Source organism: Sinocyclocheilus rhinocerous, unplaced genomic scaffold (genome assembly GCF_001515625.1).
Source record: "Sinocyclocheilus rhinocerous isolate Xijiao unplaced genomic scaffold, SAMN03320098_v1.1 scaffold507, whole genome shotgun sequence".
NCBI lineage: Eukaryota > Metazoa > Chordata > Actinopteri > Cypriniformes > Cyprinidae > Sinocyclocheilus > Sinocyclocheilus rhinocerous.
In genome coordinates, this window is record NW_015649561.1 from 257,460 (window position 1) to 274,239 (window position 16,780).

The 16,780-nt window shown below is 37.5% G+C and overlaps 1 protein-coding gene across 11 annotated transcripts in view; it reads left to right on the forward strand.

Moving 5' to 3' along the window:
- Nucleotides 1-16,780, forward strand: part of LOC107710620 (rho guanine nucleotide exchange factor 4-like) — an 86,120-nt gene that overhangs the window by 45,924 nt on the left and 23,416 nt on the right. For 9 of the 11 annotated variants that reach the window (XM_016515442.1, XM_016515448.1, XM_016515444.1 and 6 more), the window contains 3 exons: nt 1,709-2,032; nt 2,637-2,766; nt 3,950-4,003. In XM_016515442.1, the coding sequence (XP_016370928.1) occupies nt 1,709-2,032; nt 2,637-2,766; nt 3,950-4,003 (508 nt within the window). Of the gene's footprint in view, nt 1-1,708; nt 2,033-2,636; nt 2,767-3,949; nt 4,004-5,427; nt 5,883-16,780 lie in introns of those variants that run through there. The other 2 variants (XM_016515441.1, XM_016515446.1) reach the window with 2 other exon arrangements.

The following is a 16,780-nucleotide window of genomic DNA, read 5'->3' on the forward strand; positions in this document are numbered from 1 at the left end:
GGATTGCTATGTGATTTCTCACTTGCTATATTTAGCTTTGCTGTTTGTATAGTAATTCTACTTAAGTTAGATTTTTCCCAAGGCTGTTCATACGTCAAAGCAAAAGTGGATTGTTAAGGCGCTTTCTGGTATTGATCTGGATTAGCCAGCAAATTACAAGGGTTGTTACATGTTTTTAGTCACAATATTTCTCAAAGGTAGTGCCATCTAGTGGCTAACAAGGAACATTTATGATCACATTGTCCACCCTTTCAAAAAGTGTGGCCTACAGTGCAAAAAATACTTAATGATTTATTTTTTCACCTAAAGTAACACGTAAAAGATTTTAAAGGGGTCATATGATGCTGCTAAAAAGAACATTATTTTGTGTATTTGGTGTAATGAAATGTGTTTAGTTTTCATTGATTTTATCTTGAATATAAGTGCATTTTGCATTGGTAGATTGTTTCCTTTAAAAGTTGAGGGTTGGTAAGATTTTCAAATGTTTTTGTAAATAAGTATCTTAAGCTCACCAAGACTGCATTTATTTGATCAAAAATACAGTACAAACAATAATATTGTGAAATATCATTACAATTTAAAACTATAATTTAAAACTGTTTTGTATATTAAAGTGCCCCTATTATGGGTAATGAAAGGTTCATATTTTGGTTTTGGGAGTCCCCAACAACAGGTTGACATGCATGCAAGGTCAAAAAACACATTCATTGTATTATAATATGCATTTATTTTTACCTTACTTGCTCAACGACTCCCAAACGATTGTGCTGCTTTGTGTACAGCCTTACTGGGGAAACCGCTATTTTTACCGATTTTTACTGTTCCAAAAGCGGCACCTAGTGGCAAAGAATGAATTTGCATTTTCATTCAGACCAATGTGAAAAGACCAACAAGTGGGTGGGCAATATGCTAATTTTTCATGTTGACGTCAACATGAAATGGCTTGGGATTCATTTTAAAAACAACTCGTTTCAATGATTCAGAGTCGACTCTTTCTTTTGAGAGACACTAACTTTATACACGGTGCACTTTCAGATTGAAAACTTTGCAGGATGTTTTCATTCACTTAGAGCTGTGTTACACACTGCATGAAAGGTAATTTTCAAAAATCCATAATAGGGCCACTTTAAGATATTTTAAAATGTAGTAATTTATTCCTGTGATGGCAAAGCTCAATTTGCAGCAGCCAATACTCCAGTCTTCAATGTCAGACGATCCTAGTAATTATTCTAATATGCAGATTTGGTGCTTATGAAATGTTTCTTATTATCATCAGTGTTGAAAACATTTGAGCTGCTTAATATTTTTGTAGAAACGGTGATACATTTTTTTCAGGATTCTTTGCAAAAGAACACCATTTATATGAAAGAGAAATCATTTGTAACATATTTTTAATGCATCTTTGCTGAATAAAAGTACATTTTTTTTCCTAAAATATCTTACTGACCCCAAACATTTGTTATGTTATGTACTAACCTGCAAGTGCTGACAAAATACACATGTATAAGGCATATATCCAACAGATTAATAATGTAATAACTGAAAAAAATATAAAAATACAGTGCAGTGTAAATATCTTGCTAATGTTTACTTTTAACTTCTTAACATTATTAAAAGTCAACATATGACAAACTTCATCCCTTAGTGGAAATCCATTGAAAGACATGTACATGTACTGTACAATAACCACCTAAATTTGCACTCAAAGCATGTACAGCACAGTACTGAGCCAGCCATCCAGTCAGACGAGAGAAGACAACAGGGAAGTGCATGTGTGCTTCGGGTGAAGTCCAGACAGCAGGGTAAAGCTGCACCCAGACCCATCTCAGACCTCTACGGTTGGACCGTGTCTCTTCAGGGCATCAGGGAGGTGGCGCTTGATCTGGAGAGGAAGAGCAATTCGACCGAAACCCGTCGGCGTTCATGCTCATATGAAACGTTGACTGATGTGGAGAACACCCATAAAAAGAAGCTTAACACGCGGCAAAGTTTGCGTCAGCTTAGCTCACCAACATCTCAGAAGCACGAGAAAGTAAGGAACTCGTCAAAAAGGGAGAACAGCCTGACCATCAGCATCTCCCACTGCACCTTTTCGTCTCTTCTTCTTCTTTCTTTCTGCTTTGTGCTCCTGGAATCATTCCCTTGTAGTGCCTTTAGGATTTCCAATTTCTGTTCCGTTTCTTGTAATTTGCCTGAATACACAAACATCTGGCTGAACACTTTCACCATTTGCGATGTCTTTTAGAAATATCGAATGAGCTTATGAATTTGAGTAATTTAAAATGATTAAGACAATTGCATTACTTTACACAGTTTTTCCTCAGTACATGTACACAGTACAGTACATATTGACTATAGTATTATATTTAATAATCACAATGATTTTAACACTGTTTTCTTAGTGCTTTTCATCATAAATATAGATATACAGATAAATGTTTTATTTAATTTTTATTTATAATTAACAATATTAAAAGAATATTAGTAATATATACTGTTTTGTCAGTACTTTTCATTATATACTGTATATACATATAGTAAATAGTATGTAGTAGAGTAAAAAAGTATATATATATATATAGCAAATATTATTTACTCATTATTATTCATAATATATACTTTTATCTCATCCATAGGTGTGCGCTAGACTTTCCCTCACTTCTCCAGAGCAGTTCCCCTCTGTTCCTCTCAAAGACCACTTCTTCTCCCAGAGCACACCTGTTGGACTGGACTTTTTGGGCTGGCCTCACCGTGCATCATTTTCAGGTACGGAACATTGGCATTTAAACCTTCTATATATTGCACCACAACCTTTTATTATAGTACAAAGTATATTGACTTCCTAAATCTTTCCTTTAAGTCTTGGTTTATTTTATTGTCCTCCAGGGGGCAATGGTCACCTTCATTCTGCAACCTTTGATAACCCTCTGTGAGTTATTTATAGTTCTGTTTGTGACAGTGGGAGCCCAGAGACTCACAGACGTCTTTGATGTAAATTTATAGTCTTTTATCATCAAACACTAACCCATTTGCGTTAAGATACCTGGACATAAACCTGAGGAGGTCCTTGCTCAGCTGCAGTCACAAACAAACAGTACATCTGTGATGAGTGATGAATTCCACCTACGGCGTGTGATTTCTTAAGAAGAAGCTTTATTCAGTCGTGTGTGCATGTAGCGGGAGCACAGAGGCTATCTTTGTGCAGTAATGCATGGAGCGTGGAGCTCAAAGGCCTCCAGTGCTGATCCTCTCTCTTTCTGCCAAACAATCCTGCTGATTATTTCTCACCCACTCACAGGCGCCAGGCCTTCTCTCGCTCACTTTCGCTCGCTCTCTGAGTGTAGAGGTAGACCTGGCATGGGTTTATAACCCCCACCCTTACATACGCTCACATACGCACACTTTTGAAAGGAGACTTTGATTTAGGAAATTGAGTAGAGCGTCTCAATAGAAGTGTAAGCTACTATGAAATGGGCTTTGGCTGACCTTGAGTTGGCTGTTTTGTTTGCCTGCTGTTATGAGCATTATGTTTCTATGATCAACATAAAACCCTGACTGAATCTGAGCCAGTTATATATTAAAGTGTGCATTTTTTCTCCAGAATCTATGATCTGAACTGAGACTTCTTGATCTTTTTTACTGTTGTTCTGTTTCATTTATATTTATATTCCTCCCACTATTGCTGTGACATGCTCTGTATTTTGCAAGATCTCTGTAAATGCCTTGCCTTATGTAATATGGATTCCTATGAGGAGAAAGAAACAATGACCTCCTTTTGCCCCTTGCTGACATCATGCCCACTCTACGACCTTTCTGTATGCCGCATGGCAAGCCAATGCAGCATTCCTATTGAGGTTATGCTAATGTAGAACTCGAGTCTTAGTTTGTAGCTTTAATTCAGGAGTTCTTCATGAGAGAAACTAACACCGATACATGCTTCTCTCCACAGAATCGAATCTCAGCACACCAGCACAAGAGGCACATGAACAGGACCCTCCTCTGGGTGAGTTTACTCTTTCTGAACCACAATATGAGCTGGACAATTCTGTGAAATATTGAAGGGACATTCAAACCTGTTTGTTTGACCTGTTTGCATCTCTGACTGTTGGGTTGAACGTATTTTTCTCAGCTTGTGCGTTTTTATGAATTCTAATATGGTGATTATATTATGCTATTTTAGTCTGCTGGCTAATAGTCCAATTGGATTTTTAAGTGTGTGTGATTTAAACTGGGGGTTTGATGCCATATTTTGATCTCCAAATATGAAGATCCCCTTGCAAGAGAGCCTCTTTCTATAAATACAGCTATGTATTTGCTTCTCTTATAAATACTCTCTATTTATAAGAGAAAAATAGTTACCATGATGTTGTTGTTGTTGTTGTTGTTATTTACAATGGTTTTGTCAATATGTTCTATCTCTATATTAAATATTTAATATTATTATTAATAATAATATAATTCATATAATAATAAATACAATAATAATAAATAATAATAGAAAAATGTTTACTATTACTATACATAATAATAATAATAAATTTAATAATGAAAATAATAATAAATAATAATAGTAAAATGTTACTGCTGCCACTACTACTACTACTACTACTACTACTAATAATAATAATAATAATAATTGTGAGGGAACCTTTTCCAATCAATCAATCAATCAATCAATCAATCAAGGTTTTTATTATTATTATTATTTTTCAAATTCTGTGTTTTGCATTTTTATATTTATTTATATAATAATTATTTATTTATTTACTTTAATACTACTACTACTTACAATAATAATTATTATTACTATTTTCCAAATGTTATTTTTTGCACTGTTTTTTTTGCACAACCCCCGGGGGGTCCCCCGACACAAGTTTAAAAGCCCCTGATCTTAACCAGTGGCCGGTCTGACCTGTCATATACAAGAATGTGAGGAATGTTCCGCTGAGTTTTATCTTTTTTCCGGATCCAGCTCCCATGTTATGTAAAGTGGGTCACAGCTGCAAGGGTTCGCACAAATCAAGATCCTCAAGTTTGAGTCTGATGAGAAAGTCTTCACACCAGCCACATTCCTTTCTATTCTTAGTTTCCAGAGATCCTGACCATTTCCGTGGAAATCACGTCCTTTGGTATCACATCAGCATACTGCGCAAGCATGCTTGGGCTTTTGTTGTGATAAATTGTGAACATTTTTGGGCTCGTCATCTCAGCTAATTATGGGTTAAATTCTTAGAAGGTGTTTGCAACTCTCAACATCGCTAGTGCTCTCTCCAGGCGCTGTCTTTTGGTTTACTAACAGCTTGGCTTTAACAGTGGAGGAGGGGAGCTCAAGGGGGGATTGGAAGGGAGGGGGAAGGTGGTCCGTTTCAGCGCCAGACCGAGCGTTTCGCATTGAGCCATGTGAGTCATATGAGTCCTCCTCCCCTTAAAGGATCCCCAGTGATGCCAGCCTGTGACTGTATGTGTGTGCGGGAGAGAGAGAAGGTTGATTGTGTGTCTGGGCGTCTGTGTTGAGCCGTGAGCTCTTTGAGACTGTGCATCCAAGAGTGAAAGTAAAAGAGCAGAAGAGCGAGTGAGGAATGACAGAGGGAGGCTGAGGCTACGCCGCACACTCGAGCCTTGGAGACGCGCTTTGGACCTGACATCTGCCGAAGCGACGCCACCCTTCTTCCTCTCGCTGTGCATCCACATGCGCACCCAGCACAGTGCCGGTGAGGTGGGCGTCCCGCTGGCAGGAGGTGGCTGCAGTGGTGGCAGTTCAGAGCAGTTACCTGGCTCTGACTCAGACTGTAGCCCAGCTCTGAAACTGGCCGGAGGGGTTAGAGCAGTGCGAGGGGTCATGTCCCATTACTGGAGTCTGGAGAGCCTTCACTCCACCAACGGTAAGACTCTCTCTCACCTTTGGAGCTCAGATGTTTTGAGCTGCGTTTCGAGCTTGACGTCAGTTGACACTCATGCAACGGGTGACGTTCTGCCTCTGTGAGGTTCTTGTGACAGCTCTTGTTCATTGTATTGCAGTCTTTCAGTCAATGTGATCGGCCACCGCTACCCACGTCAGCTGCAATTTGGATGTTTTTCTCATTTTCTGCTTTGTCCTAAGAGAGATGGGATGTGACTTTTCCTGTGATGGAGGGAAATAAATGGTGCACTGTGAGCCGGGGGCAATAGCTACAGACATTTCAAACAGTGCTGTCACCTCGTCACGGTCCGCTGACCTCATTACAGCGCTCATATAGCTGATCGCAGAACAGTCGGAAGAACAAAAACCGGAGTGACACGTGAGAAATGTGTTCAACTGGAACGTTTGTAAGTTTGAACATTAGAAGTGTTAGATGAGAGTTTGTTTCCGCACAAATCCCAAGGCTCTTTCTTGGCATCTCTAGACAGAGAGAGATGGTTTGGGTTCAAGCCAGACTCGATCCGCAGAACTCATTCACTAAACTGAGAGACTCTCTACCCTAGTGTTGGGCAACAAGAACTGGCTTTTTGTGTAATTACTGACTGGGAGGTCTACAGTATGTACTGTAATATCTGGAGAAAGCTATCCATTAGCTTTTCCGTTTGTCTCAATGGCATTTGCTTAGCTGCTACCACAGAAGACTGTGACAGTCCGTGTCTAGTTCACTTTTAATAGTGGTAACTCTTTAGTATAGGGATCAATTATCACTATTAACTAGTTGCTTATTAGAATGCCTATTATTATAATAGCTATTATTATATTAGTAGGCCTACTCATAAAGCACATATTCTGCATGACTAATCCTACCCAATACCTAAACTTAACAACTAGCAGCAAATTAGAAACAAATTCTTCCCGACCTACGAACATTGTTACAAAAGTATTTTTCGTTTTTTTTGTTATAATGCAGTGACCTCAAAAGGTATTTAGACATTTAATTTTAATGCATTATACAATAAAATCCAAGTGCTGTTTATGGTAAAGACAAAATAATATGAGCACCTGGGAAATAGGGCCTTTAATACAGTTTCCAACTGTCTTAGAATAGATTCATAGAAACTTTGAATAGTCTCCAGTCGAATGTGGTTTGTCAGAACATCTGCCAGTTGCTTAGAGATGTAGGAGGAGGGAACTGGCTACTTACTTTTCTTTCCAAAACTGCCCACAGTGGTTGGCAATATTCAAGTCAGGTGATTGAGCTGGAGAAGGCGGATGTTGAAGTTTATCTGGGTGCTCAATGGGGTTTATGATCATGACACCATATTTTTCACATTTTTCATATCACTGGTTTCTGTGATAAAAGTTTTAGCAATTGCTGCTCTTTCATGGATTCAAGTTCTCTGTGGTCATTTTTTTAGGAATCATGGTCTTGAAGGTGAATATTGAAGTTCACTGTCACTTTTCTAATGTAGTTCTGTGTTGTTTGGACACAATCATTCTTGTTTGATGGGCCCTATCATTCACTTTTGGTTTTTGCCCCTTATTCTTCTTCACTGATTAAGTCTTGCCATGCTTTGCGTGTGAATTCATAATCATAAACCATGTTGTACTTAAAGGGGTCATATGATGTTGTTAAAAAGAACATTATTTTGTGTATTTGGTGTAATGAAATGTGTTTATGCGGTTTAAGTTAAAAAAAACACATTATTTTCCACATACTGTACATTATTGTTTCTCCTCTATGCCCCGCCTTTCTGAAACGCGTCGATTTTTAAATACTATACTGTCTTTTTACGCGTTGCATTGCATCGCGCTGCGTAAACATAAAACCATGTCTGCATTTGTGATCAGAGAAATGACAAACAACAAGTACTACTCTACACTGCTCAAAACTCATGTTTGAATCATTAGTGGCAAATTCTTTAAATATAAAAAACTTACTTACAGTCTGTGAGTCAGAACAGCCGGCATTATAGTCTACTCTACCAGGATCAGGAAACAGTCCTCCATAAAATGTGCTGGACACATCTGAATATTTGGGTTGAACTGTTCTGGAACAGTGTTGTAAATACAACTTAACCACTGATTTCTAGTCGTGTCCTCTTTTGGAAGGCCAAACAAAGTAGTTTCGCTTTCACAACGAAACACACGGCGGGCTAGAGTGAGCGGAGACCCGCTTGAGTGAGCGGAGGCGGGTGGGCTTGAGAACGGCGTGGCCAGCGGATTCGACGAAGGAGCGTCCGGCGGGCTTGCGGCAACCACATGTGATGACCCTGGGCTGAACTTCGCTTCGTCCACGGTGAAAGCCGATCCGGCGATCCACAATGCGAAGTTGATGTATTTCCTCAGCGACCAGCACAGATCAGCTCTAGGCATGACGAAGCGGATATCGTCCTCCTTTGGAAGGCCAAACAAAGTAGTTTCGCTTTCACAACGAAACACACAGCGCCTTCACGACATGGCGGCAAACAACAATACTACAGCGAGAATAAAAGTTACGCCTTCTTTCTTTGCGTGAACATCTGGGCGGCGTTATGCAAATCTTCCCACATCGTGACGTAGACATGTGGCGTGGTTGACTCTTAACTTTCATAAAGAATATCTCTTTGGATTTGAGACTTTAGTCTTTGCAACTTTACAGATCTTCTTTATGCACCAAGAGCTTGTAACACTCCAAAGAGAAAGGAAAAATTGAAATCGCATCATATGACCCCTTTAAAACACCAAACAATTTGGTCGTTAAATTTAGAGACACTCCTGCTAAACGGGGCTTCCATGATTTGCCCTTTTTGGAAGTCTGATAAATCAACATTTAACCCACGGCTTGTACTAAACACAAGACAACTATTCTAAAATGATTTACAAACTAAAGAATATAAACAACAAAAAGATAAAATAGAAAACAATCACAATATTTGTCTTTTCACTGTAGTCTACACAGATGATATTAACCCCTTATAATAATGGGTGTTCACATGATTTTGTCAAACTCCTGTATATATGCAATAAATTGATCAAAAGTGGCAATAAGGACATTTATAATGTTACAAAAGATTTCTATTTCAAATTAATGCTGTTCTTTTGAACTTTCTATTCATTAAAGGATCCTTGAAAATATATATCACAGTTTCCACAAAAATATTAAGCAGCACAACTGTTGTCAACATTGATAATATTAAGAAATGTTTTTGAGAACCAAATCAGCATATCAGAATGATTTCTGAAGGATCATATGACACTGAAGACTGGAGTAATGGCTGTTGGAAATTCAGCGTTGCCATCACAGGAATAAATGACATTTTAACATATATTAACAGTTATTTTAGTAACAAACTAGCAGTTTACAGAGTAGCAGATTTGGGAGGACGACAAAGGTGAGAAAATTGTAATAATATTTCAGAATACCGTATTTTTGTTAAAGCATAAACATGAGATACTTATTCCAAGAACATCTGGCTGAGCCCAAGCTTTTGAACAGTAGTGTATATGTACCATACTTTCTGCATGCATCATGTTAATGCATGCACCCTGACACATTTAATACCATGAATGGCTTTTCCTGCATATACACATGTCAAGGACGCCTGCAAGTATAGATGCGGTATAGAAAGAGCGACGCGCAGTAGAAATAGTCTCACAGGATGTGTCACCATCGCCACCCATCAACATATCGTGCTTCTGCAAATCCTCTTCTCTTCTACTTTCATTATTTGTGTGAAATGCACGACCACTTCTCACTTGTCTCAGAGCCAGAAATAGAAAGTCTCAGTTCTTCTCAAAAGCACTTTCATTAAAGTCTTGAGTTTCCACGCTGGAAGAGGAGCAGATGTGTTGCTGTCCGTATTTTCCCTGCGGGGTATTTTGTCTTGATTGCAGAATCTTGTGACCGCCCAGTGTGAGCCGGGTCAAGTGATAGCGAACGAGTCTGAAGTTCGTTTCTAAATGAACACTCATTGCTTAATCCTCATAAATGATCATTCCTCAAGAAACTGAATGACATGCCATTCAATGTTTAATTTAACCAAATGAATTACACTACGCCTTTGCTTTTCATAATCCAACAATTGCTCTGCTAGTCTGTTTAACGTGTAGACGGTATGGGGGGGTCTACAGCCCCTCAGGCCCTATCACGACTGACGACAGTAAGACAGATGGTGTTTCATTCACACCTTTATACATAAACCACAGCCATACAGCTTTACGGTATGATAGCCTGCTTCAGGCACAGAATGCTCTTTCTCCATATACTTCAGTGTCTTTTTCTGGTTTCTGCTATGCAGAAAAGAAGTGAAGGGATTAAAAGTGTTTGACAAGAGCTGTTATGAGTGTTAAGTCTCTAAATAGATATTCAAATGAGGGCTACATCTCTACAGGATTTCAGCATTTCTCTTCAAAATTTAGGTTCTTCGATGGTTCTTTGCAACATTTCAGGTTCAACAAAGAGCACTTGAGTTCTTAAGATGGCTGTATCGTTCTTTGGAGAAAAGGTTTAAATGAATGATACTTGTTAAAATAATAATCATTATTATAAATACTGCCCATATTTATCGCTTAGCTTCATACCATTTGTGCTGCTCACAAGAATAATAGCTCAGATCATGTGACCTGTTGAAAAGAGGTGAAGAATTCAGAGAATTCAGACTTATGATTGTCACTTGGCAGGAAATAAATCTTGAGAAAATCCCATATACTTGTGCTGCAGGAGGAACCCGAGCCACAGAAAAACACACCCTAGCAACCACATAGCAACACAGTAAAACCCACTCATAACTCTTTAGCATAACTCATAACTGCAAACCATATTTTTGGGGATAATTTAAAAGAGATGTTGGTAACACTTGAAGCCTTTATATATAATGCATTATAAAAGTAGTTTTAATGCATTAATTATGCCTTATAATGCACCTTATAATACATTGTATGATCTTATGAGTAACTGTAACCACAGTTATAATGCATTATAATACTTATATCTATTCATTGTTACACCATTAGAAAGTATAATGCATTAAAACACACGACAAACAAACCTTCAAATAAACTTTGGTTACAGATATGAAAAGATATAGGCCTAATGCATTACAATGCACATTACCTTTAAAATGCATAAAGGCTTTACGTAAAGTGTTACCAAGATTTCCTATGGCATCAGGCTGTACTGTATCAGCTTTGTGTCATCACTGTTACTATACACAGTGCTTGTTTGCAGTATCCACTGTGACTCAGTTGCTTCGCTCTTTGAGGTATTTTGCTCAGTCTGTGGGTGAAATGGCACTGCAGTGTGATGCTACATCCACAGTCACAATGAGCAGAGGCCCACAAGGCCACAGTGTACCGCAGCACTGACCGGAGGAATTCTCACCATTGTGTGAACGCCTCAGCTCGGCTCTCAAACAGATCACACTTTGTTTAACCAGACGGCTCAAAGGCAACTTTTTATGACTATGTTCTACCTTATTATTATGATAGCAATTCTTAAAACTGTAGCTGTTTTAGAGTAGCAAATTTTATGGGAAGACACAGGTGAGAAAATCTCAGCCTTAATTTCACTGCGGTCAGGATGTCATGTTCCCACCCTAATTCCATCCCCCATAGCCACAGCATAGAGGGAGACATCATCACTGCTGTGAAATCATTGTGATATATTTCCATTTTCTGCGAGTTCATGGAGAGATTCCAGACACTCCTCCCTCTGTTTGGGTCATTTAATAAACTTTGATCCTGTTTTTCAGGGTTAGTAATAAACTGCAGTCTACACAGATTACTGTTCCAGACTTCTGTGGCATTGACATCCGTCTGCCAGGAAGTCAAATGAGGGTAAAGGCTGGAGTTTCACTGGTTGAGGGTGAGAAAAGACAGGAAGTAAGATCAAAAGATAAATAAAGAAAAGAAAAAAACTAAACAAAAGAAAAAGCCCAGAACAGGATTGGAGCATTGACGAAGTAAAGAACATAATTCATATGGCCCTTACAGTTCCATTGATAATATAGTTTCAAGTCTAAGTTCAATAGTTTGCATATTATTATTATTATACTTGCTAAACTGGTAATGTTTTCAGTTACCAATAACTGTAGTGGCTTGTGTCTTTTAGTCCATGTGTGTTAGATTTGAGGTCGTACATATGCTAGTGTACTCCTAAACATTGACAAAATTAGCTTTTTGGCGAATTTGGTTCAATTGATGTTTTCAGTTACCAGTAAAATTTGACCCATTTTATTGTACTTAAAATGAAATCAGGGCTTCTGTGGCTTTTAATCCATGTGTGTAAGCTTTGAGGTCATTTATATGCAAATATCTATCAAATCTATGTATATAAATTGCGCTTATCAAGCGATTACACACTCAAAAAATATTTAGGCCTAATAGATAAGATTATTTATATTAATTGCGTATAAAATTGTCAATAATTTGTATTACACAGTATTAATATAAACTAATAAACATAACATATGTGATGCATATTGTCAGTCATACATAAATGAAACAAGAATACAGTAAACAGGATTATATATTACTCACTAGTAAATTCAATTTATTTTAACTAACTGAATTTAGCTTGTTCTACATATAAACCATGTTCATACGTTTTAACCAGTTTAATTGTTTTCACAATTACCAGATTTATGCAGATTCTATGGAATTTGAATAAATAGCCTACATTTTTTAAATATGATTATTTAAATACATTTAAAGTACTTAATAATAAACAAAGCAAGAGTGCAGGATCTCATCCATTGATGAGCATTGTTTTCTTTCCTTGGTTAACATGTTTTCTGTTGAAACAGAAAGTTTAAATTGGACACATTGAAGAGCTTGTACTTTGTTTCTATAGAATTCAACATAATGAGGGCACAGAATACTGCAGCAATCGTGCAAATTAGCAGTTAATCAGTCAACCTTAAGCTTGATGCTTTGTGTACTAAACAGTGAGAAGACAAAACCAGATGAAGGCTCTTTGCCCTCCATGTTCACCTCAGCCCTCTGTTTACTCTCTGAGCAACACTTTACCCAGAATTCCTCAGCCATCGTCGCTCTGCCTGGAGTCCATCAAACTGTCCTGGCAGCTCAAGTGCACATCAGTAATCTTGCCACAGACCTGTTTAGCTTAAAGTGAGGAATATCATGCAGCTTTAATTTGTCAGTTAATGATGTGCGCCTGTTTGTAGTGAGTACAGCTTATCAGTTCCTCAAGTCTGTTGTCAGACAGGCACCAGCAGGACCGCCCGGCTGAGCTGTGCTAGGCACAGGCTGCTCCTTTCTAGCCCTAGCACAGGCCCTAACGGCTGCTTCCTCTCAGGAAATTAGTTCGAGTCACTTTCACAGCTTGTTTAATACAAACTAAATTAGCATGTGTATTGTGTCTGATACAGAATAAGAGAAACGTTCTTTGGAACATTGTTTACACTGTTTTACATGCAGTACACCACTGTTTAAAAGTTTGGCATCAGTTTGTTTGGCTGCATTTTTAAAATGAAGTTAATTCTTTTGATGGAAAATTGCAGCAGCCATTACTCCAGTCTTCAGTGTCACATGATCCTTCAAAAATCATTCTAATATACCGATTTGGTGCTCAAGAAACATTTCTTATTATTGTAAATGTTAAGAACATTTGTGACCCTAGACCACAAAACCAGTCATAAGGGTCAGTTTTTCGAAATCGAGATTTATACATCTGAATAAATAAGCTTTCCATTGATGTATGGTGTGTTAGGATAGGACAATATTTGGCCGAGATACAACTATTTGAAAATCTGGAATCTGAGGGTGCAAAAAAAAATCACCTTTAACGTTGTCCAAATGAATTCTTAGCAGTGCATATTACTAATCAAAAATTAAGTTTTAATATATGTACAGTAGGAAATTTACAAAATATCTTCATGAAACATGATCTTTAGGCTACATATCCTAATGATTTTTGGCATAAAAGAAAAATCGATAATTTTGACCCATACTATGTTTTTTTGGCTATTGCTACAAATATACCCCAGCAACTTAAGAAAAATTAAGTTTTAATATATGTACAGTAGGAAATTTACAAAATATTTTCATGAAACATGATCTTTACTTAATATCCTGATGATTTTTGGCATAAAAGAAAAATCAATAATTTTGACCCATACAATGTATTTTTTGCTTTTGCTACAAATATACCCCAGCGACTTAAGACTGGTTTTGTGGTCCAGGGTCACATTTGTGCTGCTTAATATTTTGTGGAGTTTTTGATTAATAATAAATAAATGTATACATGTTTAATGCTTAATAAACATCTTTACTGATACTTTTGATTTAATGTGTCCTAGCTGAACAATAAAACAAACTAACTTTGGAAAAGTTTGTAGATATAATATGTAATTCTGTAATTCAGTTGATGTGTGCTCACAGGTGTGTATACAACCTATTTTAGAAATGTCTTAAGTGGCAAATCCAGTCAGTTATATTTCCAAAATCAACTAATAGGATAAACTGACCCATTATTGTACCAGGCTCTTATTTTGAATGTCAGGTTCACAGCAGACGTTTTTCAGATGACTCTGGCGTGGAGTGAGTGTAATACTCTTTGACTGGATGTGACGTGGAGATTCCTCACAGGGCCGGCTGTCTCTTCTCTGATACACAGGGTCTGACTCCACTGGGCTGTATGTTTTCCAGTGAGGATCTTATCTGTGCACTCTCACACACTATCTTTCTTTGGTCAGACACTGTTAGCATAACTCTTCATCATGAGTGCTTATCTGTGGCGAACTGATTAGCTAGCTTCATTTTTCCCTTTAAATATATAGTCTCTGTCAGCCAAACATAAGTTTAAGCTGTAATGTTCTTTCATTCATTCATTTATCATCATCAACTTGATTGTAAGGTTTTTAAATGTTTTTGAAATAAGTCTTTTATGCTCACCAAGGCTGCATTTATTTAATCCAAAATACAATAAAAACATTAATACTGAGAAATATTATTTTCAGCTGCCATTACTTCAGTCTTAAGTGTCATGTGATCCTTCAGGAATCATTCTAATTCGCTCATTTGGTGCTCAAGAAACAATGCTGAAGATAGTCTATGTTAATATTTTTATGGAAACCGTATACTTTTTTTTCAGGATTCTTTGATATTGCATTTTTTATTTTATAGATTTAACAAAGCAAAATGACGATATTTGCACATGCTGTTCTTGAAGTACCTTCATTTGTTTGAATCACTGGGTATCCATATTCATATACTATGATATTTACATGTTTTGTGTATGATGAATGCAGGTTTATTGACTTCAGCTGGTTACTCATTTAAAGTCACCCAAAAAATTAATATTGTGTCATCATTTACTCACCATATAAGCTTTCTGGTAACACTTTAGATTAGGGAAGACGCATTCACTATTAACTAAGAGTTTTAATAAACTCCTAATATGCTGCTGCTTATTGATAGTAAGTAAGGTAGTTGTTTGTAGGAGTTATGTTTAGGTATTGGAAAGGGTTAAGGGATCTAGAATATGGTTATGCAGAATAAGCCATGTGCTTTATAAGTACTAGTAAACAGCCAATATGCTAGTAATATCTATGCAAATAAGCAACTGGTTAATAATGAATAGTATTCCCTAATCTAAAGTGTTACTGACTTACTTTCTTCAGCTGAACACAAAAGAAGATATTTCGAAGAATGTTGGTACCTAAACATTTGCTGGTAGCCATTGACTTCCATAGTATAGAAAAAAAATACCATGTAAGTCAATGGCTATCAACAACTGTAAAATATTTTCTTTTGTGTTCAACAGAACAAAGAAACTCATACAGGTTTGGAACAACATGAGGGTGAGTAAATGACGTTTTGGGTGAACGATCTCTTTAAACTCTCCATGCTGATGCAGACATTGCTCTGGTTTCATGGCAGAACTGCTGCATTTGTCCATGCTAGCCTCATACTGTGGTGTGTGCAAATATCAGCACATTATGCACATATGTTTGAAAATGAAGCACATTCACTGCTTGCTTAGCTGATTTTTTTTGTTGTTGCTCCATCTGTGTTGTTGCCTGCTGTACAATCATTTCACCCATTCACATTGGTCAGGCTGACTTGTGTGCTTTATTTTGATTTGAGGATTAGCCATGAGCCGCTAGCGTTCGGAGAAACTCTCATTAAAGCCATCTCACGAAAGTAGGCTACATGTGCAAATGGACTCTGTGATTTGCCTCGGGTCCTGCAGCTCTGATTTCAACAATATGTGGTAGTACGGCCAGTGGTTTGTGAGTTTTTCACATTGTAATGCAGAGGTAATGTGTTTGGTTTACTTAAACACAGCATCATTACTCCTGGCAGGCTATGACAGCTCTGGGACATTTTGCTGCTCAGAGCTCTGATCTGAATTTGAATCAGACACATGTTGCTGTAATAGAGGCGGAGCTCCATGTCTCACACATTTGTTTCAGATGCTGCAGTACATCTACGCATATGGTTTATCAAAGTTAATGTACCTTAACAGTTATGCTATAGTCCTACTGTTTTACTCCTCAAAGATTAAAATAAAGACATTTATAATCAGAAGTATAGTACTCATCTGATCGATTTGATGCTGTCTGTTGTTTAAAGTAAATGTAGGACACCTTTGGAGTGTTAAAACAGAGTCAGTCATGTGAACATGAGCTGAGGAGTTTTTTTCTAGAAGAGCCCTTTGGGCTTATAGATCTACATTGATCTCTGTGCCACTCAAAGCCAGCTTCTAAACCAGCTCTTTAAAGTATATTACACTGAGTTCGCCTGCTCTGTGAACTCTGTCGCACTAACATGCAAAAAAAAAAAAAAACACTGTGACACGGTGGTGCATCGATTGAACTCTGTTAGGAAGAGGGTGCAACCAATATGAAAAAAAATCTTTATTTATTGCTATGTCAA